This window comes from Nematostella vectensis, chromosome 1, assembly GCF_932526225.1.
Source record: "Nematostella vectensis chromosome 1, jaNemVect1.1, whole genome shotgun sequence".
Lineage (NCBI taxonomy): Eukaryota > Metazoa > Cnidaria > Anthozoa > Actiniaria > Edwardsiidae > Nematostella > Nematostella vectensis.
This window is the reverse complement of record NC_064034.1, coordinates 12,066,120-12,089,815: the sequence shown is the minus strand read 5'-3', so window position 1 is coordinate 12,089,815 and position 23,696 is coordinate 12,066,120. Positions and strand designations below refer to the sequence as shown.

General features: G+C 38.4%; 3 protein-coding genes across 6 annotated transcripts; 1 reads left to right on the top strand and 2 right to left on the bottom strand.

Moving 5' to 3' along the window:
* Positions 1-670: 670 nt before the first annotated feature.
* Positions 671-10,702, bottom strand: LOC5517422 (cysteine protease ATG4C). The gene is made up of 11 exons (XM_001637392.3): positions 10,284-10,702; positions 9,963-10,046; positions 8,278-8,490; positions 7,937-7,992; positions 7,447-7,583; positions 6,982-7,052; positions 5,788-5,936; positions 4,327-4,405; positions 3,330-3,406; positions 2,601-2,720; positions 671-2,185 (listed from the first exon to the last, which is right to left on the bottom strand). The coding sequence occupies exons 1-11, from the start codon at positions 10,543-10,545 to the stop codon at positions 1,856-1,858; spliced, it is 1,578 nt and encodes a 525-aa protein (XP_001637442.3). The 5' UTR covers positions 10,546-10,702; the 3' UTR covers positions 671-1,855.
* A 47-nt stretch (positions 10,703-10,749) lies between these two features.
* Positions 10,750-15,718, top strand: LOC5517423 (major facilitator superfamily domain-containing protein 3). 4 transcript variants are annotated; one of them, XM_048727292.1, is made up of 4 exons: positions 10,753-10,882; positions 10,992-11,144; positions 13,051-13,525; positions 14,050-15,718. In XM_048727292.1, the coding sequence occupies exons 1-4, from the start codon at positions 10,849-10,851 to the stop codon at positions 14,453-14,455; spliced, it is 1,068 nt and encodes a 355-aa protein (XP_048583249.1). In that variant the 5' UTR covers positions 10,753-10,848; the 3' UTR covers positions 14,456-15,718. The 4 variants fall into 4 exon arrangements, with proteins under 4 accessions (XP_001637378.3, XP_048583249.1, XP_048583252.1 ...); XM_032387444.2 differs by lacking the exon at positions 10,753-10,882 and adding an exon at positions 11,504-11,632 and having other exon boundaries at positions 11,009-11,144; XM_001637328.3 differs by having other exon boundaries at positions 10,750-11,144.
* Positions 13,834-21,766, bottom strand: LOC5517376 (28S rRNA (cytosine-C(5))-methyltransferase). Its single transcript, XM_048727272.1, has 10 exons — positions 21,628-21,766; positions 20,528-20,586; positions 20,174-20,363; positions 19,161-19,279; positions 18,956-19,075; positions 18,184-18,299; positions 17,785-17,893; positions 17,150-17,260; positions 16,447-16,678; positions 13,834-14,876 (listed from the first exon to the last, which is right to left on the bottom strand). Exons 1-10 carry the CDS (start codon positions 21,764-21,766, stop codon positions 14,521-14,523), a joined length of 1,551 nt encoding a protein of 516 aa, XP_048583229.1. The 3' UTR covers positions 13,834-14,520.
* Positions 21,767-23,696: the final 1,930 nt, after the last annotated feature.

The window sequence follows — 23,696 nt, the reverse complement described above, 5'->3', positions numbered from 1 at the left end:
AGACAGAACTCCTAAGAACTCCTTGCGTCCAAAGTATTTTAAAGAGCACAATATAGACGGCACTAAAGACATGTAAGAAAATAGCCTCTCTTATAACAAATCGATGTCTAAATCAAAAAGCAGTATATAAAAATCGCTCAACTTAGATAAAGCATATAAATATATGTAATAGCTTCTTCGATGTCTAAACGAAAAAAAACAGTATAAAGAAATCAAGACAGAACTCCTAAATATTTTGAAAATCTGAAAGTCAGACACCAGAAAAAACCAGGTAAAAGTACCAGGCGAGCGAAATCAATAGCGGGTAGAGTGAAATAAATAGCAGATAAGGTATGAATTAGTCGGTTGTGTGTGATCAGGGTCAACTTTGTTTATAAGTATATTATCGAAGTCCTTGGGTCAGAATTTGTAACTCGTTTCTAAATTTCCTAAATGACAGCCCCGTACCTAGGATTTTTCTTGGGAGGTGCGAAATCCGATAATATTATTTTTCCGGGATAGGAGTTTCTGTGAGTTTTCTGATAAAAATCTGACCACCCCTAAAAGAACAAAAGGGATTTTTGGATGCCTTTGCACTATCTCCACGGGACGTTTACTGTTGGATTTGGCTACAAATAAAGTCTGACTTATGGATTAAATCTCGCAGTAAAAATACTAGACAACACAAGTATGAGTTTGGCACAATGAGAAGTTTATTGAAAGATAATACACTAAAAATGGTGAAAGCTGTACTGAAAACAACCAATAGACTTCTCAGCCCAGTGTTAGGGTGGGAGGGTGGGAAAGGAAAACAGACTATAATATATAGACGCGTTAACTCAAAGTCCGTTCGCTAGCACTAGCTGGAACATAAAAGACAATATCTGATTACAGTGTGAATAGTACAGTACCAGGTACCAGCTTCACTGCCATAAAAGGAAGTGCGAATTAAAGATTTTAATCTGGCTATCAAAACAGCCCAATGACATACCAGAGTGATCTAGCTTATGCTTTATAGTTTTGTCTGCAAAAAGCACGTCTATTGAGAACCGAAAGTGGACTTTCGGCCTGCACTCCTCCCCCCCTGAATGATAAACAAATATTTTAAACGAGTAGATCGACTAATCAATTTGAAAGAATTTGAAAGAAAAGTTTGATCATCAAACTGTTCTGACGTTTCTAAAATTAAAAATATATGCCAACTTTCCAAAACTATTCTCCATATAAGGAAAATTTAAAAGATGATACTTTTTAAAACAAACTATCTTGATATGTGTATGGGATGGGAGGAGGGGGATGTTCCAAGTACTCAAGCCGCCTACGGATCTGGTTTGAAATTGAAGAGTTTTTAGATATATTTTTTAGGAATAATTGGCCATGCAGGCCTACCTGATTTCGAAAACCATTTGAAATATATCTTTACGAATAATACTTTATTATGAAGTTACTAGAGCCATGTATGACCAAATTTCCGACTTGTATTATACATGAATATTTTACAATTAGATTTTCAGAAAGAAATATAAAAATCTTTTAACAGTTATTCCTTCTGAAATCTTTATACACTACTAGAACGTGAGTGGTGGGCGGGCCCATCTATAAACAGTCAAGAACTAGCATCCATCTTAAAATCAATAACAGCTATTTAAATGGAGGTAACGCTATTTTCTAAAAGGTTTTGTGTATTCGAGTCTTAACTTCATATTTTGCTTTGCCTTTCTGCATCTTTTGCGAAGTTACGTGCTGTAATAGGGATTTATCTTTTTTTCAAATATTAATATACACTTTGATCCACCGCCTTACAAATGACAGATCACTGATTAAATTTACTATCTCATTCTATATATTTATATATACTCTGTCATATAGCTATCTTTCATAGAAGTACATATTCTTCGGTTGTCGGACTTCGGCTCAAGTTTGACGCGTCCGGCGGGTGATCGGGATACTCTGAAGACACCTCGCCGTGTCCGAAAGGCTGTTCGCGATGTCCCGAAGATCGCTCGCCATGTTCGGAAGTCAATTCATGATAACCCGAAGACCGTACCCGGTGCTCGTGGCTATATAAAGCTTTGTTCTGTTCACTCTCCACAAGACTCTCGGAAAGCCTCGCGGCCCGAACAGTTCCGGAAGACACCGAAGTACTTCGGGTTTTAGCGAAGATGAACATTGGGTAGTCGCCTCGCTGCATTGGAGGCCTCAATACCTACAGTACGTGGCAGGTGGGGTTAAGAATGCTAGCCACCAACGAACGAATGACAGTAAAAGTGATAGGCTAATAACATGGCGAATAGACGAATGGACGGACAGCTTTATGGATGAGCAAAGGGATGGTGGAACGGATCAGGTTTTAGCGAAGATGAACATTTGAATACAAGCGAAAAAATTAACATCAACAGGCGGGCAAACAACTGAAGAAAAAAACAGATGGATAACCAAATAAACCAAGCAGATGGACACATCAAGTCCCCCACCCCCCATACGCACATATCCAGACAAATACACAAACAAAACGACAAACAAACGACCGGAAAGACACGGAAGATATAGACAGGAAGCAACGATTTATTACAAGATAAAACAACGCACTGTATACCAGATTATGCGTGGTAAGTTAATACCTCTGAAGCGTGCTGGCAGAATGACTCGAAGTCCTCGTGTGAACTACAATAGAATCCTATGGTACAAGATGGATCCATCTTTTTAAATGACGTTTTCCTTGGGTTCGGACAGTGAAATGACTGAAACAAGTAAATCAATGGCAATCGTAATTTATCATATTTCAATAGAAATCATTATAGATAATAATAGCAAAAATCATAATCATGGTTGTTGATTATGTGGCAGCAGTAAATAAGGCACTAGTCAGGGCATATATATTAGGAAATGACCAGTAGGGGCGTGACTATCCCCCCCCCATATTTTCTTAATGTTTCTGTATTGCGTCCCTGTATGTTTCTGTATTGCGTCCCTGTATGTTTCTGTATTGCGTCCCTGTATGTTTCTGTATTGCGTCCCTGTATGTTTCTGTATTGCGTCCCTGTATGTTTCTGTATTGCGTCCCTGTATGTTTCTGTATTGCGTCCCTGTATGTTTCTGTATTGCGTCCCTGTATGTTTCTGTATTGCGTCCCTGTATGTTTCTGTATTGCGTCCCTGTATGTTTCTGTATTGCGTCCCTGTATGTTTCTGTATTTACGTGGCCTGCTACTGCCCTGCTAGTTGTGATGTGATGGTCATGTTTTCCATTGTGGAATCTACTTATAACAAAAACATATGCATATGCAACATATGTCTTGCTTGAAGATAATGAGTGTTATGAGATGACGATGGTAGTTATTCCAGCATTACCTCCGTGGGAAATTTCTCCTGTGTTGTGTCAACAACTGGTTGACAGTAGTGCGGGTCAAGATGAATCATCTTCTCATCTACAACAAGATGGGCAATCAGTATATACACCTATTTCAAATAACGTTCTCAGTGCAAATGGCAAATGGCGCTTGTCAAATGGCCGTTCAACTATCAAAAAATACCATGGAACTCGTCAAATTTCTACTGAACATACAAAATGTGGATAATTTCTGTGATTGTATTACTTATCATCTTTATTCTTACAAATAATTATACCTATAAGCAGTGATTGGTCTTAGAACTGCCATTTGCCAATTGCCATTCGTCATTTGCACTGACAACGTTTATTGAAATAGGTGTATATGACCATGATTTGATTGATTTTGATTGTTGCAACCTCAAACAAGGCTAGGGCATACTGCCATTTCGGGCTTAAACACAAAGAATCAATCTCGTCCCTAGAGACCTTCCTATTTCTGCGCAGAAATAGGGAGGGCTCTGGGGAAGAGATGGACAAGGAATCAATTTGCACCACAGGCAGCCCAAGTTCTTGGTTAATACATTTTGGTAGAAAATGTATCACGTTTCTTGGTAGAATTCTTAGAAGGATCCAATAATTTAAAATCGTTACAGAAATGTTGGAGATAAAAAAGGGCTTACTTGGATTTTACACATTTTGTTTGAATGTATAAAAGTGTTTTCTGTTATTATTCTAGAGGCTTCAAAGTGGACCATTGGGTCGAAAATATGGGACTCCTGCCCCATAAAGGCTGATTCAGACAGCAAAATTTAGTCGTATGTGACCTGCATACAACATGTGTTAGCCCTAATTACACATTACAAGTGGAGTTGCAGCCTGATTTACACTCTGAGACTCGAGCGGTAGAAGTGTTGCAGGCAAGTCACATACTACTTAATCCTGCTGTCTAATTCAGCCTTAAGGGTGTATATTAGTAGAATAGGAATATCTGCCTGTTGGATCTTTAGTGACACATACCTTGGAATCCAACAAAGTAGAGAGAGTGCTTGGGTCGTCCTCCAATAATGCCAATACACTGGTCTAGTGTGAAAAGTGACTGCAATTAAGACATTTACAACTTAACCCATGGAATGCAGAATGGCTTACCTTAATGCATAGTATGTACTTGGGATTTCCTAAACACATATTATGTCCTTGTAATTACTGTACCTTAACACATGGTATGTACATGTGGTTGCCTTAACACATGCTACATACATGGGATTACCTTAACAGATAGTATGTACTTGAGATTACCTTAACGCATGGTATGTAGATGAGATTATCTTAACAGATAGTATGTACTTGGGATTCCTTAACACATGATATGTACTTGCACACATAGAATGTACTTGGGATTACCTTAACACATGGTATGTACAATATATGGGATTACCTTAACACATGGTTTGTACATGGAATTACCTTAACACATGGTATGTACTGTACATGGGGTTATCTAACCACATGGTATGTAATAGAATCACCTCAACACATAATACGTAAATGGGATTACCTTTGACACATGGTCTGCGAATGGCGTATTTAACAACATGGTATGGTATGCAAATGGCTTATCTTAACAAGATGGTATATAGATGGGATTACATCAACACATGGTATATAAGATGGATTACCTTAACACATGGCATGTAGATGGATTTCCTTAACACATGGTATGTAGATGGCTCAACACATGGTATATAGAGGAATTACCTTAACACATGATATGTAGATGGGATTACATCAACACATGGTATATACAGTGGATGGATTACCTTAACACGTTATGTTACAGGACTACCTTAACACATGGTATATAGATGAATTACCTTAACACATGGTATGAAGATGGCTCAACACATGGTATATCGATGAATTACCTTAACACATGATATGTAGATGGGATTACATCAACACATGGTATGTAGATGGCTCAACACATGGTATATAGATGGATTACCTTAACACATGGTATGAAGATGGCTCAATACATGGTACATAGATGAATTACCTTAACACATGGTATGCAGATGGCTCAACACATGGTATATAGATGAATTACCTTAACACATGATATGTAGATGGGATTACATCAACACATGGTAGGTAGATGGCTCAACACATGGTATATAAGATGGATTACCTTAACACATAGTATGTAGATGGCTCAACACATGGTATATAGATGGATTACCTTAACACATAGTATGTAGATGGCTCAACACATGGTATATAGATGGATTACCTTAACACATGGTATGAAGATGGCTCAACACATGGTACATAGATGAATTACCTTAACACATGGTATGAAGATGGCTCAACACATGGTATATAGATGGATTACCTTAACGCATGGTATATAGATGGGATTACCTCAACACATGGTATATACAGTTGGATGGATTACCTTAACGCGTTATGTTACAGGACTACCTTAACACATGGTATGTAGATGGGGTTAAGTGCTTCTCCGCCCAGCCTCATGGGAACAAGGATTATAACAGGTCTCCATTTGCCACTAGAACAGTCCCTCTGATGTGTTCTACAGTGAGTGCATACTCTCTTGACTTCATCTATGTACACTGCAAAAAAAAGGCAAAATGTTATTGTTTAAATGAATAATGCTGTAAACATGTTTTTTTAGATTGGTGTACAAAAATAAAGACATTGAGGATGCAGAAAATCATGGGATGTGAGATTTTGTGCCAGATCACCCTGTTTTATTAAGGATAAGATGAGATGATGAGAAAAAAACTTGTGTAAATTTAAACAAAAAGCCAAAAAAGGTACACAACACAGTATAATTGGTTTCACACAATAAAATATTTAAATACAATTTAGTAAACTTCTCACAAACAGGGCTTCTGGAATTACGCGGAAAAAACTCAAAATTATGCGGGATTCTTTGCTGAATTATGCGCTAAATTACGCGGAAAATCAATCATTACGCGCTAAATTACACGGGATTTTGAAATACATTTTTCTTAAAAATCAAAATTTTGCAGGATTCTTTACTGAATTACGTGCAAAGTTACACGGAATATCAACTGTTACGCCCAAACTACATTTTGTTAGGAAGGAAAGCACGCAATAACTTGAAAATGGTTTATTTTTTGCGCGAAAATATCTTAGGCGAATTTTCATTGGCTCATAGCCACTAGCCAATTAAAAAAGGTATTTTATTATTAGTCCTAGGCCTTCGCGGTTTAGCAAAGAACGCCTAGTCATTTTATTTGTTTTCGAAATTCAGTTCGAAATATCGCACTCTTACGAAGAATATCCGTCTTTTTTTACGAGAAATAGAGGTAAGAACCCTAAAAGAACACATCAGCTGTGCACTTAAATGTTTTGTCTTTTAAAATTTAGCTAAATTATGTGGGATTACACGGAAATTTGTGGATTACACAGATTACGCGGAGGAAGCCAAATTACACGCTTCCGCACAAGCGCGTAATTCCAGAAGCCCTGCACAAACAAAAAAATGCAGCTTACCAAGGGTTTGCTGAAGAGGGGGTTGGGGGGGTAAGGGCGTGTGCAGTCTAAGGTATCATGTAGAAAAAAGGTAGCATAAAATTTCCCAGGGACTAGAACCTGCATCCTGCCCACGGCAAGCAATGGCCATAATACCTGTGCAGTCTTGAGCAACATAAATATTAATATCATGAAGGAGGGGATGTGTAGCCGATATCATGGCTTTTCTATAAAGAAAAACATCATTTAATTAGGATTCTTGAAGGTGTACGGTATGTACAGATAAAGTACAATGTTCATTTACTGTATTTCTAAAACAGTACAGTACACATGTACTCTTAAAATCAGATAATATATTTAACAAGAATAACAAGAAAAAGAGGTAGTCTGTGTAGGTGTGAGAACAGCGAATCAAAGCAAACAGTCTTAGAAGCAGAACCTTTAAAAATGGCTGTATACAGAGATTTGTTTAACTGACATTTCAAGAATTAATGTAGGTACATTATGCTTTAATAATATGCTTTACAGGATGTGTAAGTTCATAAATTGCCAATGAGGTAAAAAGAAAAGTAGGATTTTTAAAACGGGGCTGTGTCGGGGTGCTGTGGAATTAGCACTTACTCAAGTATGTGAGCAACAGAAGCAGGACCGTACCAATCACCAGCCTGCTTGCCTGTGTGCTGCCCTAGTGTTACAAGCCGGTGCAATGAAAAGGGGCTTCTTTCTTCATCATCTTGGTCCCCAAAGAACTGAAGGATCTATGATCATTCATAATTTTAATGGAATATCAAATCAAGACATCTAAGAGAGGAAGGGAAAATATAATTTTTTAAGAGACACAACAACACGTGCACCAAGCACCAAATACAGCCAACATATGTTTTCATGTCTAATGGCTGAGAACATAAGGATAAAAACTGTTTTGATCTTTGGGAGAAGAACCTAGAAAAAGGCCTTGAAGCAAGGATGAGAGCCAGCAACCCCAACCATGATCCCAGTGGTGAAAAGGACAAGCAGAATGTGCAGTAATAAGGTGGGGCTCTGCTTTTGATGTCCAAAATGAGGAAGTTTGTAACTAAGGACATTCACAGCAATTTTTTTTTCTACTCACCACTCTGTAGTAATGCTCCTGTTCTCTTGAGTGGCATCTGCCACTTATCCTCCAGTCTGCAATGGGAAAACCATTAGAAAATCCATCTCGTAAACACATGCTGAATAGAAATGTAAGCTAGACCCTCAAGACATGTAATTATCAAATAAAAGAAAATACACTATGGTGAATGGGGGAGAGGGCAAACATGCTCCCTACAAATGTCTCAAGGTTACTATGTTATACTGTAGTACTTTTGTAATCAAAATATAATCTTACATCATAGAATTAAAGTCAATGAAAACCTAGAAGAGAGGAGGTTGTATCGATATTGGGTCATTTGATTATTATAATTCCACTACCTTTTTTCAAAAAATGAAATATTAGGCCTGATGCAAGCATCATCTGGCCACTCCTTAGCATACACCCCCAGCCACAATCAGAAGTGAGGGTGGAGCCATTTAACTGCACAAATGAACGCCTGTATGTCAGCCATATAAGCGAGGTGAAGTGACGATGAAACTCTTCTAGGCTGAGGATTTGACACTGTTGCTTGGATTGTTCTGATGTGTATTCTGTCAACAAGGAGAAAATGCTAAAATGTTGTATAATAATGTAAGGATAGGGTATATGTTTGTTGCCTCTATGTAGAGATTGTGGGTTAAATTTAAATAAGTGCCCATTCCATAGAACGCTACCAGAGTGCTGTTGGTTGTGATAAATGACATACTCTAGACCACAGGATTTGTCATTCACACAATCCTTGCAAGTTCACTTGAAGCAAAAAAAAAATTTGACCCTAAATACATGAAATTGGACCTCAACCTTTTCTGGTAATAACATTTTCTATCTTACAAAAGCACACTCAAGGTAAGGAGGATTGTGGTGACTTGAAATTTTTGTTTATCAGCGTGCACTGCAAACACCGGGTTTTTATGGTTTCCATAATAGCTAAATTCGTCATTAGGCGACCTCCCAGAATCGAAAATTCCTTCCTTCATTTGGGAATAGCGCGTAGACAATCAAACCAAACAATCAAAACCAGACAAACCGCCCCCAAAGCTGGGGTCTGACTACCTGCTATTCCCAAACGAGACAAGGATTTTAAATTCGCCGAGGTCCTGCAACAACAAATTTTGCTGTAAAATATATGCTCTTTCAGGCGAGCAATGCTGTTAACATTGTTTTTTAAAGACTCTTTCTGTTAACTTGTGCGGTTATTTTCATCATTCCATAATCAATATCTACAGTGGAATCACTTGGTACTGAGTGATAATGATAATTGATGATTGTTCATAGTTGATAATGATGACGAATATTGTGGTCTATAAAAGTACTGTATACTGTATATACCACAGAAAACTTTGGGAAATTTGTTAATCAAATAATATGTACATCAAGTTTTCCATGATAAAACACAATCCACTGCCTGCACTGATCAAATCTGTAATTTTTGTCTACAAAATTAGCAATGGTCAACAACAATGAAGTTATACATTGTCCATAAAGCAAAGGCAAGGGCTAAACTTAAAGGTAAGAATACAATATTATGAATAGACAAAGGTGGGGCTCCTATGAAGTATAATGCATTGCTTTTGATTAGATGCTTATTGAGTTAACTCTAATGGCAGGATGCATTATCCTGATACAATCTTTATTTATAATCAAACCTATTTTATAAGAATGTCCAGCCTGAGATTTGACCAAATTTTAAGAACATGCTAAGAACATGCCGAGACTCAGATAGCAGAAAAGTATTTTTTTTCTAGTCCTTATGTGTTCTAAAATGCAGAATCAATTTGTGCTTATACTGTAACAACCTTTGTATTGCTATTGATCATGTAATTCTCTTCCTAAAAAATTCATAAGGTATTATATTCTTATATACACTAAAATTTAAGAACATCGTTAAAAACAAATCCAGCCTTCAAAATGTCCCAATTTAAGAACGGCCCAGCCTCAACTGAAAACTCGACGTTCTTATAAAAAAAATGTAAACTAAGTTATTTTCATCGATAACAACAATCAAATGCAAAATGATACCTACCGTAATTTTTAGCGTGATAGCATCTCCCAAGAAGCCAAATAGGGGAGTCTTCATTGAAGTTAGTCTTTAATGGAACACTAAAGCCTGTAATATACTCAAAAGACATACTTAACAAAATAAGAAAGGGAATAACATAGAGGTGAAGATATTTGAATTCCTTCACTGAATAGCAGAATGCTTTCGAGCTAATATCAGAAAGTGAAATGATAAAGGCCTTAAACATGTAAGCCAATCACAAATACGACTTATTTTAAGCAAAACGTTAATGAAAAACACACTCTCGTTTTGCAAGTTTGGAAATATAAGTATAAAAACACTTACCGTACTTCATGTTGTTCCACATGGACACAATTCGAGTCTTTAGTTTCTCGCTGTCAAACAAGTCCTCCTCGTCACTATCATACACATCTCTATCTTCTCTTGATCTCTCACGCCTGAAGTTGAAACCTGCGGAGAAGAATTGGCCCGGGCTTGAAGGAGCTTTAGTTGACCTCTTGTTTGGCGACGGTGGCCCGTCCGCCATCTTGGATGGATTGTACTGGCTGGGGTCCAGAGGGGAAGCATGTGACAATAAAGCTGTCATGTACTTAAACAGCAGGGGGCTTGCACTTCCATGACAAGGATTTCCCACAAATATTATAAACGCTTCTAGGATTCCTTTTTTTTTTTAGTTTACCCGTGAAGTTTTCAGTGTGGGTTTTGTTTAAGGTTCTCATTTCCCATTCAAAAAAAGCGGTTCCTTGGGATACCTGTGTTGATTTGGACCCCAGACCTCCGCGCGAAAGAAATTTCAAAATGGCGGCATGAATTCACGCATTTTTTTACTTTTTTCTCTTTATTTTTCCCAAGGCCTTCCGTTCGGCTTTCAAACAAGCTTGTTACCAATATGGTTGCGGACCAGGAATGTGTCTCTCTCGAAGGTCAGTTTTTCACGGCTTCTCAGCTTACCTTGGCTTTTAAAAATCGTATTTTCTCCCTCCGTGGACAGACTTAGTTCCCTATGGTCATGGTTGGGGTGTACGTTTTTAGCGATGTCGGCGATCTTTGTGGTGCCGGCGTTCCTAGGTGTAGACAATACATCGGTTGTTGTTGGTGCTGTCCTGGGGCTCAATGCAATGGCTGCTCTACAGGATATTGCCGTTGATGCGATGGCGATTAAAGTGTTGAAAAGCAGTGAACTCGGTGAGTGGGAGAGTTAGAAGTTTTTTAACCTTGTGTCCGATACTTAGTACCAATTTTATAAGAATACCTTTGTGAACCAAAAAACTGTCCTTATTAAAGTTGTAAGTTTGTGTCCTTGTGTCCTAATATTAACAAAAAAGGTATAAAATTTTCTTTCATTGGAAATTGAACAGATGTCCTTTTATAACAAAGGTGTTCATCGGTGTCCTGAGGGCCACTTATAGTTTATTAGCTTCATATCTGTTAACTCTCAAGATTTTAGACATCTTCTTCCACGAGGAGCACCAAATCTCCTGCTTTTTAGCCTTTTTTATTGCTTCCGGGAAAATTATATGGAAAATTGACATTTTGCATATCAGGCCCGTAGCCAGGGGGAGTGGGATTGGAAGCACTACCAAACACGACTTGAAGGTCCGCCCTGATGAAGGAAAATTGAGTACCACTGCAAGCTAGGACGAGCTTCTAAGAGAAAATGGTCTGCTAAATGGGTAAACAACCCCCCCCCCCCCCCCTCCCACCGTTCAAAAGCCTGGCTATGGTCCTGCTTATTTTCTATAAAAATAATTAAAACAATAATTTCCTTGAATAGCGATATCTAACTCCCTTGGGGAGTCTATAAGAGTGGATTTGTGCCCGAGCCTTCTGTGTACGTAAATACCTGAAAAGGTAGACGTTTTTAGCCCTGTTCTCGAAGTTGATCAAGTGTTATTTGCAATTCGTTTTATGACTCACACCGTTGCGTTACAGCTAAGCGTGTTTGCATTCCTTTACGCAACTTGGTAAATAATTCCTAGAAAATAGAAACAAGTGGAGCCCTTTCTTTATTAGAAATTATTTTTCTTATCTTGCTGTTATATCTAAAGCGAAAACCCAGGAGTGTTCGTTTATAATTCAAGTTGTTTTGCTAAAGTTTGCCAGATAGCGAATAAATATTGTTCGATGTTTCTGAGTTTACTTCACTAACCACGCACGCAGTTCTAATAATTTCATGTCATCAACTAAGTGACGGATTAGAGAACAACAAAATAAATCACTCTCTCAAGAATGCTCAAGCTTTTGAATATTCAGCGATTCCATAATACAAATAGAATATGCATGAGCCTCGAGTACTAGCGAGTGGAGGTTATGTTACATATGTTACTCTAGACCTGTACCGTAGATGTCAAATGCCCCCAAAAAAATTATATATCCCAACACTCCCCCAAAAAAATTCTGAAGCCTTTTCGGAGGTTGACAGGTACTTAGCTTGGCTATTATGTGCTACCCTCATTTTGAATAATGATTTATTATTATCATTTTCATAGTTGTTATTTTATTGTTGTTGTTACTATTATTGTTGATACTATTATCAGGTTTATTTGTATGTAAATAAATTTTAAATTATAGTTTAAAGCAAGCTCAACACACTTACTCACCAAATAAAATATAAGATAAATACATAATAAATTTGGCAAGCTATTTACCCTTATTGCAGCTGTATGCTAAATTAGGATGAGCACAGATGTGGTGGAGTTGAATGCTTAGTGAGGTGCATCATGCAGCTGCAATACAACTCATATCTGACCACAGATCACAGCTTAGGTCAAAATTGTTGGTTTGTGGGGAGAGGAACACCGGGGAACCCAGAGAAAAACCCTTAGAGCACAAATGAGACCACACGATTCATGTTGCAACTGGGGAAACACCAGACCTGAACTCAGAGAGCCAGAATTGAAACTTGGTACGCAGCATTAAAAAGTAGTGTACGGTACCCTCTTCATCACATGCAGCCAAAACAAAGCAAGATAGCGGCCATGACTTGGGACATAGAGAAAAACACTGGTAAATTCCTGTAAGCAAGCTAGTAAAAAAGATGCAAACTACTTCCATTTTGCTTATTCTGAACTTTCAATGTTGTTGTTCACAGGGCTAGGGAACATTGCTCAAGTAGTTGGCTATAAACTAGGAGCTCTTGCAGGTGGGGGTGTACTTATATGGATGTCTACATTTATCACTTGGGAAAAACTGTTTGCAGTTATTGCTATCTGGTATGGATTAAATGGTTTGAGTGCATTGCAGTCACACATCAAATCTGACAAACAAAAGACAAGAAGTAGAGACATTACAGAGAGCAGTGAAAGTAAAGACATTTCTCAATCAAACATTACAAAGGCGAATGTTATGGAACTTATGAAAACCAAGGATTTTAAATGGATATTGCTGTACGTTGGTGTTTATAAAGCAGGAGAGCAGGGAATGGTTACCATGATGCCCTTGTATTTACTGGACTCCAGTGTTACAGCAACTGATGTAGGATTGATTACTGGGCTATACACCCAATTATTCTCAGTTTTCGGGTCTTCAATTGGTGGTTACCTAGCAACCAGATGGAATACCAGCAGGTAAGAAAGAAACATATCAGACACAAATTCACAACAATACTGTACAGAGAACACAATTTTCAAAGCTACTGTACTACCATGTTATGAGGTAAGCTAGACAAGGATTCTAAGGCCTAGTTCAGATGCTGTTCTTTTCATCTGCTGGTTCCAAATGCTGGTTCTAAGTGCCTGCAAATAAATTCAATTAAAATGTTCTATGCTCATTTACAGGCATTTGAATTTGAAGTGGCACATGAAAAGAACAACCTTTATCCTAGGCCTAAGTGTTTTAGTGTTAGAGATTACACAGAAAGCCTCTAATGACAACATTTTGTTATACTGTATCTTAAGATATTTTAATATTCCACAATATTGTCATTATGCTTATAATGTGTTTAAAGGTAGTGATCTTAGATTTGGATGATCCTGGGCTGTAGCAAGCAGAAGGGGTGACATCCCAAAGTAGAGAACAAACAATTGTAGCAGCTGTACGCCCATGATTCACCTCCAAACACTTCCTAATCCTTGTCATTTTTTGTCCACAGTATTGGGCTGGCGCAACTTCTGTACCTTATGTGTCTAGTGAGGGTTATCCCAATGGGTGTACACTGTGTTAATGCATGGTATGGACAATACACCATTCTACTGATCATCACAGAGTGTGCCTTGCAGCTTGTTGGTGGAGCAATCACCACGGCAACATTTACATTGATGATGCAACATACAATGGAGACTGCCAATCAAGCCCAGGCAACCCATTTCACTGCACTAGCCACTGTAGAGCTACTAGGCAAACTTACAATGATGTCAGTTTCTGGGATGGTAGTGGAAGTTTTTGGGTACCAAGTGTTCTTTTCATTATGTGTATTGTTTGCTCTGTTGGTTGTGGTTGCACTTAGATCTTGGATAAATAATACCGAACAAATACTAACAAAAAATAAAAGGTTCTAACGAAAATAAACTCTTAACGTTTTATTTTATTCCATTTGAGCCAAAATAAACAGCAAAGAAGAATATCACAAAACCACGGATCTGCATTTCTTTTTCTTCTTCCTTTGCTTATGTTTTCCATTTTGCTTTGCCTTGTCTGTTGTCTGTTTGTCATTGCATTTCATTTTGATTGGTCCTTGTTTATCACTATCTTTACCATGGCCCTCTTCTTGTTTTTTATTCCTTTTCCTTTTCCTTGCTTTCTTAGTCTTATGACAGGCATCTGCAGTAATGTTTCCACTGAGGCCCTCTGTTATTACCTTTGTACCTCCCTGTGTTTTCGTGCTAGTAGAACCCCCTTTGCATTCAGTCCTTTGAAATAATGCAACAAAGAACCCATTTGTGTGGTCACTCTCTGGCGAAGCTCGCAGGCACTTCTCAGCTAAAAGACAAAGACGTTGTTGTTGAGAAACATTTTGGCCTTATTATTAAATTTAGCTCCTAAGAATACATTATCATTAGAAAATATTATCTTGTGCCCACTGAAACACAACCTCCATTTCAAAATGAAAAATGTATGTAGTCAATGACTACCTTGTGAATTAGTGCTAAAGTGTAGAATGTCACATACAGTAAGAAAAAATATATATAATGTAAAAAAAAAATCAGTAAAAAGAGTTTTAGCATCCTAAAATAAACTCATGCTAAATATCAAAAAAATCATTGTCATCACCCAAAGAATTACTGTTTGAAACATTGTAAGCTCCAAAATAGAGACAGATTTATTTATAGAAAGCAGAAGTCTGGTTTGAAAATAATAATAATAATAATAATAATAATAATAATAATAATAATAATAATAATAATAATAATAATAATAATAATAATAATAATAATAATAATAATAATAATAATAATACACCTCGCCAGCTGATGACATTATGTGTAGATTGTGCGGTACAACTGCAGAGAGCTTGGCCCATGTTCTTGTGGGCTGCCCAGCTCTCGCCAAAAGCAAGTACCTAGCACGACATAACGCAGCACTACAGATCCTCTTCTTTGAGAAGATAAAAGATCTGAAGCTGATAGAAGCAACTCCTCCATGGTACTCTACTATGGTACCGAAGCCCACCTACGAATCCCAGGATGCCAAGGCATTCTGGAACGTCCCAATGTTTGCAGAACACACTCATGTACGACAGAACAGGATTGACGCCCGCATTACAGACAATAAGCCAAAAGAAATTCTAGCGATTGAGATGGCATGCCCGTGGATGGAGAACAGAAGGAAGAAAGATGAGGAAAAAACGATGAAGTATGGCCCGCTGAGATGGGAGATGAAGCAAAAGTACCCCGGCTATAGCATCAAGCAACACAACATAGTGATGGACGTGCTGGGAGGCTGGTCCCAAGACGTGAACAGCTCGATGAGGGAGATATTCGGCGTGCGTGGCCGTGATGTCCTGAAAGCAGTGCTCTCAAGTTCGTTAAATATTGCAAGGACGCTGAAAGTGCTAACAAGATAAACAGTCGTACTGAACTCTATAGAGATTGGACTATTTTTATTGATTTATTTTTACATTTCTTAATTTTATGTTATACTTAGAACTTTGAAAGGGGGATTCTGAGATACAGTTTGGGTTATGTTTGCGCCCCTCTCTGTATATAGGCTGACATACATATGTTGTACAACTGTCATAATAATAATAATAATAATAATAATAATAATAATAATAATAATAATAATAATAATAATAATAATAATAATAAATTTTATTAAAATTCACTATATAACATTATAATCTAAAATATGATTTACAAAAATTCGTTTATAAAATTGATAGCAATAAGATTTAAAATTGTAAAAAAAATAAAAATAGTAAAATAATAATAATAATAATAATAATAATAATAATAATAATAATAAATAAATAAGCATAGAAATTGTTTTATTGACTGTCATTCTTAAAACCCTGGATATTAGAAATACAATACTGTATCTCAGTTCTCACCTCCTTGGAAGACAGGTAGGCCCCGACTGGGCCATGACTCCAGGGCATGTGCCAGCTCAAACTGACCCTGTGAGACCTTTAGGGCTTTGTGTACAACATCTTCATTCTCCTGTGAGTGTATGGAGCAAGTGGAGTAAGCAACTTTCTTGACCGCAGGAAATGAAAATGCGTGTGTTAACACTGACAACTGGAAGTCAGCTAGTGATTCTAGTCGTTGTTGAAGGTCATCTTCCTGAAAAAAGAAAGTGCAGATTTTAAATACAATTTACAGTATATGTGATGAAACACAAAGTGTGGCCATACCTTATTTGTCCTAGTTAAGGTTAGAGTTTATTTTGTGGATTATCACATCAGGAAAGGAAAGTAATCAGCTTTAAATACAACTAAAGGGGATCCCATAAAACAAAAATTAAATTCAATAAAATAAAAAAAAACAAGGATAAAAACCTCACAACTCCCTTTCTCCCTTGTAAAACAATTGGCATTATGATACTGTACTTTGCAAATACCAAATTGAAAACATTTAGCATGCACACATTATCATGCTTCTTAATAAAAATCCTACTTTATGATCATAGAATTTTTTTTCTTAAATGCTAAACTATGACAAGTGCTCACAAAGCATTTAACAATAAAACATTCCCAAGCAAACTCTCAAAGCAATACAAAGTAACACAAACCCAACATAGATACTAGTGTTTACCTGTTCATCACTGACTAAGCCATCTAGTCTACTGATAATCCCTGACCCTGAGCAAGATGGGTCCACCACAATGTATTCCACATTTCTGTACTGGCTAGAGCGTGGGTCAACCTGACGGCACAATGACAACACAGTTTTAATGAATCACCTGAATTTACTTATCCACAAAGTCCAAATCATCCCAACCATCGACTATAGATCTACAGTAACACTCGATCACTCTCACAAAAATGCTCACAGGCTCATGAATATTCTGCAAGTCAATACTAGCGAGTCACTCCCAGGGCTTTCATTAACTTTCAGAGTAGGCGGTGGAGATTGATAAGTAGGGGGTGGAAGTTATATCTTTTTAGTTCAAGACTTTAAAAAAAAAGTAGCCGGCACTCCCGCCGGCCGCCGGTGCCTAATAAAACCACTGCACTCCCGAGTATAATATGTATGCATGAGTATCCACTACTCACGAGTGGACCTTATTATACTCGGCACCACTACTGTACAATAATAATAATAGAGCGAACTTCATAAAATGATCTTCCCACTACAGGCTGTCCAAATTATATTCAAGGTCGTGGTGAGGTTTCCAAATACTGTTGCTTTCCTCACAATAAAGGAACACAAGATAAAAACAAGCTCACATCTAAGAAGCTTTTGTGTTCTGTGACAACACAAGTTGCACCAGCTTTCTTCATCTGTTTCTGCATCACTGCAAGTCGACTAGCACTGATGTCAAATGAAAACACTCTCCTACAAATCAACAGCACAAATAATATGTCATCTTCCTCAAAATTTATAAGCTTCTGCCCATTTTCCCCTTCCCTAATACAACACCACTTTATCTTTATGGCTGGTACAATTTCAGTAAATAAATTTCCTGTTATAAAATATATCAATCAAATCAATTATTTTCTCGGGCCTGTAATTGAATACCATACAAACTTTAATCTCAACCATCTATTTAACTGTACATACAGTACATACTGAGGTAATTGTTACTGCTAAAACAGCAATACTGAAAGACATTTTTTATGATGTACCCATTATTGTTGAGTTTGGCTGCAAGATGACTGGACTTGTTGCCTGGTGCGGCGCAGGCATCTATGACGTGTGCCCCTGGGGGAGGGCTAATCACATGGGCAGGAAGACAGCTTGCCTTTGGGTAGAACATGACGCATTTTGATCAAAGGGTTTACACAATAAATATGATTTCTTTTAGCTGTTCTTCTAATTTGGCGCATGAATAGGTGCCATACAGTATATAGGAAGTAATGAACTTACTAGTACCTGTACTGTAGGTATATGAAAGGGTTAAGGCAAACCCCTGCTTGGCAAAACTTGTAAATAAAGCATTTATTCTACAGGGACGTAGAAGAGGCCTTGTAATACTAGGAGAGACATTTAGAGAAGGAGAGGGATAGGCACAGGCAAGCCCTTGCTGGTCATTTACTAAATAATTTGAATTCAAAAGTATAGGAGTGTACAGTCTGCCTGAATAGTTCAAGAACAGTGTGTCAGTCCATATGGGTGTTACAAAGTTTCTCTGGCTCAGCTGGATTAGAATGCAACATTGATTGATTGTTTTTTTTTGGGAAGGGGTGTATCTTCTAAAAATCCTGACAGACTGCAGGGGCGTAGCCAGGGGGGTGGCCTAGGGGGCCTGCCCCCCCTTTCAGCAGCCCAAAATACAGTAAATGTATGCAAAATTATCTAAAATACAGGAGAAAATTCCTTAAAAAGCCCCTTTTGGGCCCCCTCCTGTTAAAAATCCTGCCTACGCCGCTGGACTGTTGGTAGAGATATGCATTGTACCTTGTCTTGAAGAAGGATATGCCCATTGATGTAGAGAGTATGGTCATGTAGATCAGTAGATGGAGGGAAGACAAGCACTTCTGGGATGTGAGGATCTTGTGCAAATATTTTACTTCCTTCCTATAAAGGTTTTAGAATCAATGAGCAGAACATAAGTCTGTTGATGCTCATTTTTCTAATCTAATTGTATAAGAAAGTTCCTTACCACATATAGTCTTTTGTCTGTGGAAGGCACCAAGTGGTAGCTTTCTTCTTGAAAATGCTTTATCACCTTATCTGCAGTTGTTAGTAGTGTATTAATCCTTGCATACCTTGGAATTGTTCCTGTAAAAGGAAGTTCAAATATTGAATCTGTCCTTACAAAGAGGAAAGTAGGTTTGGTAGAGTTCATCAAAGTATGACAGTAACTCTTAGCAGCCACTAACAACCACCTCTTTTATAAACAAAGCCCCTCCGACAAATAGTTCCATTTATTAATTGATATTGATTGCCTGGGGGACCATTGTCAATATGGCTACTCAATAAATGACACTATTTATAAAATCCAAATATCATCCTTTTTTGATTCTCAACTTTTTTTATACAAATCATGATTTTTTTTGTACAAATAAAACAAAAATTATGACTGATCCTTACAGGTTTTGACCTGTCCCCAATTTTCGGCCAATCAAGAAAGGCATCACACTGCGGTTCACTGCTCGTTAACTTCTCTATTTGCCTCCTAGTCAAAAATGACAACCAGATGGGTAGAGGAAGTGTTTGATAAATAGAGACGAAGTTAGCGATGTAGATCGTTGATCCTCTAAAGATGGTGGCGAAGCGGGCAATTGACCTCTACTGCACATGCGTGTCTCTCATGGAATCCCTGTGGTGGGAGACTGATAGAATCTCAAGACACCACCACAAACCATGATAAAGCCGCATTGTCACCAGTGTACTTCTGAAGGTTCGACGGAAACCTCAACCGTTAAAAGACAAAAGAATCTTTTAAAATCAGAGATATATAACAGGCCATCCGTTTTGAATTATCAATCACGTCCTCGAAGAAACTTCCAATAAACACACTGCTTTTAATATTCTGAAATATTTTTCATGTCTTCTGTAAAAAATCATCGGATATTGTTACATAATCGACTGGAAGTCAACTGGTGACAATGCTGCTTTAGGCCAATATTTTATCCGTCTCACATTTCTAACACCTGACCCTGAAAAACATACCTGCAGTCTGTACAGACTTGGGTAACAGATCTTTATTCCTTGAAACTTTCGCTTTGATTTTCACTCTGGCTAAGGCTGACTGGAGACTGGACTTGTTTCTAGCAATGCTCTGTTTGAACTTGCCTCCACACTTTAAGCCATGGCCAAACAGGAGCTCATAAACCAGCACAAGGGCAAAGGAATGCTTTAGCTAAAACCACGTGCAAAATAACATTTAGCTTAATAAATTAAGTAAGCTTAAGTATGTAATCTTTAAAGCTTACTTAATGAGTATAAACATAAACAATCTCACAGTAAAGGATATTTTTAGTATATATAAAATAAGCAAAACTCCTCAGTATGGCCATCTTTTACCTGCTTTTCACGTTTCAGAAACTTTGTTTGCTCAAAAATATCCTCAATGACTTGTCGATCTATAGGAAAGTAAAATCAACAACAAAACGTGTGACTTTTATTTTGATAAATGAATCACAGGCTTACCAACCTCTGAGTCAGTCTCCAGTCAATCCAACTACCTAGCTCAAATATTTTCACAACTGATCACCTTCCTGTAATTGTCCTATAATTTTCTTATATCCTAGAACAAGGGAACAATAAACTCTCATTGCCTTGTGATGTGTATTTATTCAGAATAAGCCGTATTTCTATCAGATCAAGCAGCCGGAGTTGAACTACGAGTAAAACCTCGAAAAACACCCACCACACTGAGGTAGAATATAAATGTCTCCATAGAGGAATCCGTGGATGCAACATTTGAATTCAATTTGACAGCATGGCTTGAATTAACCAATCAGTGCGTCGCTTTACCAAAAGCATGCATCTGGTGACAAATAGCGTTGCATCCACGGATTCCTCTATCGTCTCTGGGCTGCCGAAATGTGTAAAAACTCAGCCTTTTCTGGTAGGAAGAGTTTGTTTGGGAGGCCGAATCTCGCTGGGGACATGGAGACATTTATATTCTACAGCACTGTGGTGGGTGTTTTTCGAGGTTTTACTCGTACTTTAATTCCGGCCGCTTGATCTGATCGCATGTCTCCGAAGCCTGCCGGCCTTTATACTTCTTTTTAGAGGCATCAAGTAACGCGGAACCCTTAACTGCCCAAACGTTAGAAATACCGCTTATTCTGAATAAATACACATCACAAAGCTATGAGAGTTTATTGTTACCTTTATTCTAGGATATAAGACAATTATAGGACAATTACAGGAGGTGATCAATCGTGGAAATATTCGAGGCCGAATCTCGCTGGGGACATGGAGACATTTATATTCTACAGCACTGTGGTGGGTGTTTTTCGAGGTTTTACTCGTACTTTAATTCTGGCCGCTTGATCTGATCGCATGTCTCCGAAGCCTGCCGGCCTTTGTACTGGGATTGCCTTGAAACTGATTGAGAGGTTTGTAAGCCTGTGAATGAATGCGATAATTGACGATATCTTACCGGAGTTACTTACATTTTAGCGTCTCGCACACTAGAGCGTAAAGCTTTTTCTTATTTGCAAACTCACTTTCGATCACAAGGGATTTTACAGTTCCTTTCTTGTGCAAAACTTTTTCAAGCACGTTCGCCGCACTACCATACAACGCCGCCATCTTGGATCCATAGTGATTCCGCTGACCCATTGACCGTCGTCACTCGACGCAAATGATGATCTATGGGTTTCGTCGCACTTTACTAGCGTACAGTATTATAAAACTAATGCACCCCCCAGTTGCCAAATAAATCTGCGAAAATCGTCGTGCGTGAAGCTACTAACATGTAAACTGTTTACAGGGATTTTTTTCCGATTCCAAAACACTACTGTATCATGCAAATGAAAGCAGTACACCAAAAACTTGAATTCGAGAAAAAAAACATGTTTTTTTGTCTTATGTCGTTATGCCCATGTCGTTATGTCGGGCCAAACAGAGTGCGCGCACCCATGTCGTTATTTCACACGTGTGCACTAGGCATTATTTTCATGCGCGCGCTAAAGAATAACGTCATTTCAAAAGGGGCGCGGGCTGTTTTTAAATTTTTATTTTCAATCTCAATTTTTGTCGCTGTTGCCGTTTGCCGTAGAAAACCACTTCCAAGAAGATCGCTGTTATTGGCTTGTTTATATAACACATTAATTGCAACTTTGAAATGATCAAAATTAATATACTGCTTTGCTTGTTCGATATTTACGGAGCTCTGCACTTGACGTGGTATAGCGGAAATAGCGACTTGGACCAGGTCCGCGCCTTTTATACCACTGGCCCTTGCTTCAAAAACGGTGCTAAGCATGATAGCATGTATATTGTGAATATGCTACTTTTGGGGACGAGTTTTGAGTGGTATCAATTACGGCTAATCACTCGTGATTAGTGATTCTGACGTAAGGAATTAGAGCGCGCGATTTCTAAAGCTTCCTCAATCTCTTCGAGAATGGAAGTACTAGCAATCCTCACCGGGGGATGCGTGAATTGAACTTTAATTGCGACCCATCAGTTTTATATTTTTGGCTTATTTTCCTTTGTTCAGTTAGAAGAGACGTTTTCGCGTGTATCGGACGTTTTCCCGGGCTAGGGAGACGTTCTCGTCGCAGAAGGCTTTTACGCCTCCCCGGCGAGAGCCGAGGCTCTCAACAACGCCCGAAGGAGTGGTATAAGGATGGGCTTATCATAGGCGACAGGCAGTTGCCGAAATCATGGATTATAGAGGTCGGAAGTGACCTTTACATTGTGACTTTGCGAAAAAAGCGCTCAAAGAAGTGCGGTAAGAGAAGAACTAGAGACAAGAAATGCAATGAAGCATTGCTCGCGCAAAGCAAGAGGGACAAGCGAAGGAGTTCCGCTCGCGATCTATGGTCACCAAACAAACGCTCGGAGCGAAAGCAGAAGAGAGTAAAGAGATGGTTCAGAAAAAACGCGTACAAGTACATCTCGCGCAATCTTCATCAAACCCTTTCCAAAGAGCATTCTTCTAAAAGTCTGCGTAAATTATTATTTGATTCCTTGAGCTGGCTGACCGAATTTCGAGGCAGTGGTTACGGAGGGATGTTTTCTCTTTTTATGGCAGATCGAAATGAACCGCCTTCAGTTTGTGGGCAGAATTCTTCTGCCTCGTCAGGAGGATCTAGTTCAGGAGATAGTGGAACTGATGTTACAAATGTTACAACATTCGCTACAGCACCAGTACCAGAGAACCAAAAAGGACACGATCAGACCTCTTCACCTGTTTCAGGAAATGATTCAGCGCCAGTACCAGTGAACCAGGAAGGACATGATCAGACCCATTCATCTGTGTCTGGAGATGATTCAGCGCCAGTACCAGAGAACCAAAAAGGACATGATCAGACCTCTTCACCTGTGTCTGGAGATGATTCAGCGCCAGTACCAGTGAACCAGGAAGGACATGATCAGACCTCTTCACCTGTGTCTGGAGATGATTCAGCGCCAGTACCAGTGAACCAGGAAGGACATGATCAGACCTCTTCACCTGTGTCTGGATATGATTCAGCGCCAGTACCAGTGAACCAGGAAGGACATGATCAGACCT

Bases quoted from the DNA above. Each gene is read 5' to 3' on its own strand.
- LOC5517422 (XM_001637392.3), bottom strand. From the start codon at position 10,545: ATGACAGCTTTATTGTCACATGCTTCCCCTCTGGACCCCAGCCAGTAC. The intron at 10,047-10,283 runs GTAAGTGTTTTT...AGTATATTACAG, and splicing joins GTGGAACAACATGAAGTACG to GCTTTAGTGTTCCATTAAAG. The intron at 5,937-6,981 runs GTATTATGGCCA...TTTTTTTTGCAG, and splicing joins TGTTGCTCAAGACTGCACAG to TGTACATAGATGAAGTCAAG.
- LOC5517423 (XM_001637328.3), top strand. From the start codon at position 10,766: ATGAATTCACGCATTTTTTTACTTTTTTCTCTTTATTTTTCCCAAGGC. The intron at 11,145-13,050 runs GTGAGTGGGAGA...TGTTGTTCACAG, and splicing joins GTTGAAAAGCAGTGAACTCG to GGCTAGGGAACATTGCTCAA. The intron at 13,526-14,049 runs GTAAGAAAGAAA...TTTTGTCCACAG, and splicing joins ACCAGATGGAATACCAGCAG to TATTGGGCTGGCGCAACTTC.
- LOC5517376 (XM_048727272.1), bottom strand. From the start codon at position 21,766: ATGGCGGCGTTGTATGGTAGTGCGGCGAACGTGCTTGAAAAAGTTTTG. The intron at 17,261-17,784 runs GTGAGCTTGTTT...TTGTGCCGTCAG, and splicing joins AACACAAAAGCTTCTTAGAT to GTTGACCCACGCTCTAGCCA. The intron at 14,877-16,446 runs GTGAGAACTGAG...TTTGTCTTTTAG, and splicing joins CCTACCTGTCTTCCAAGGAG to CTGAGAAGTGCCTGCGAGCT.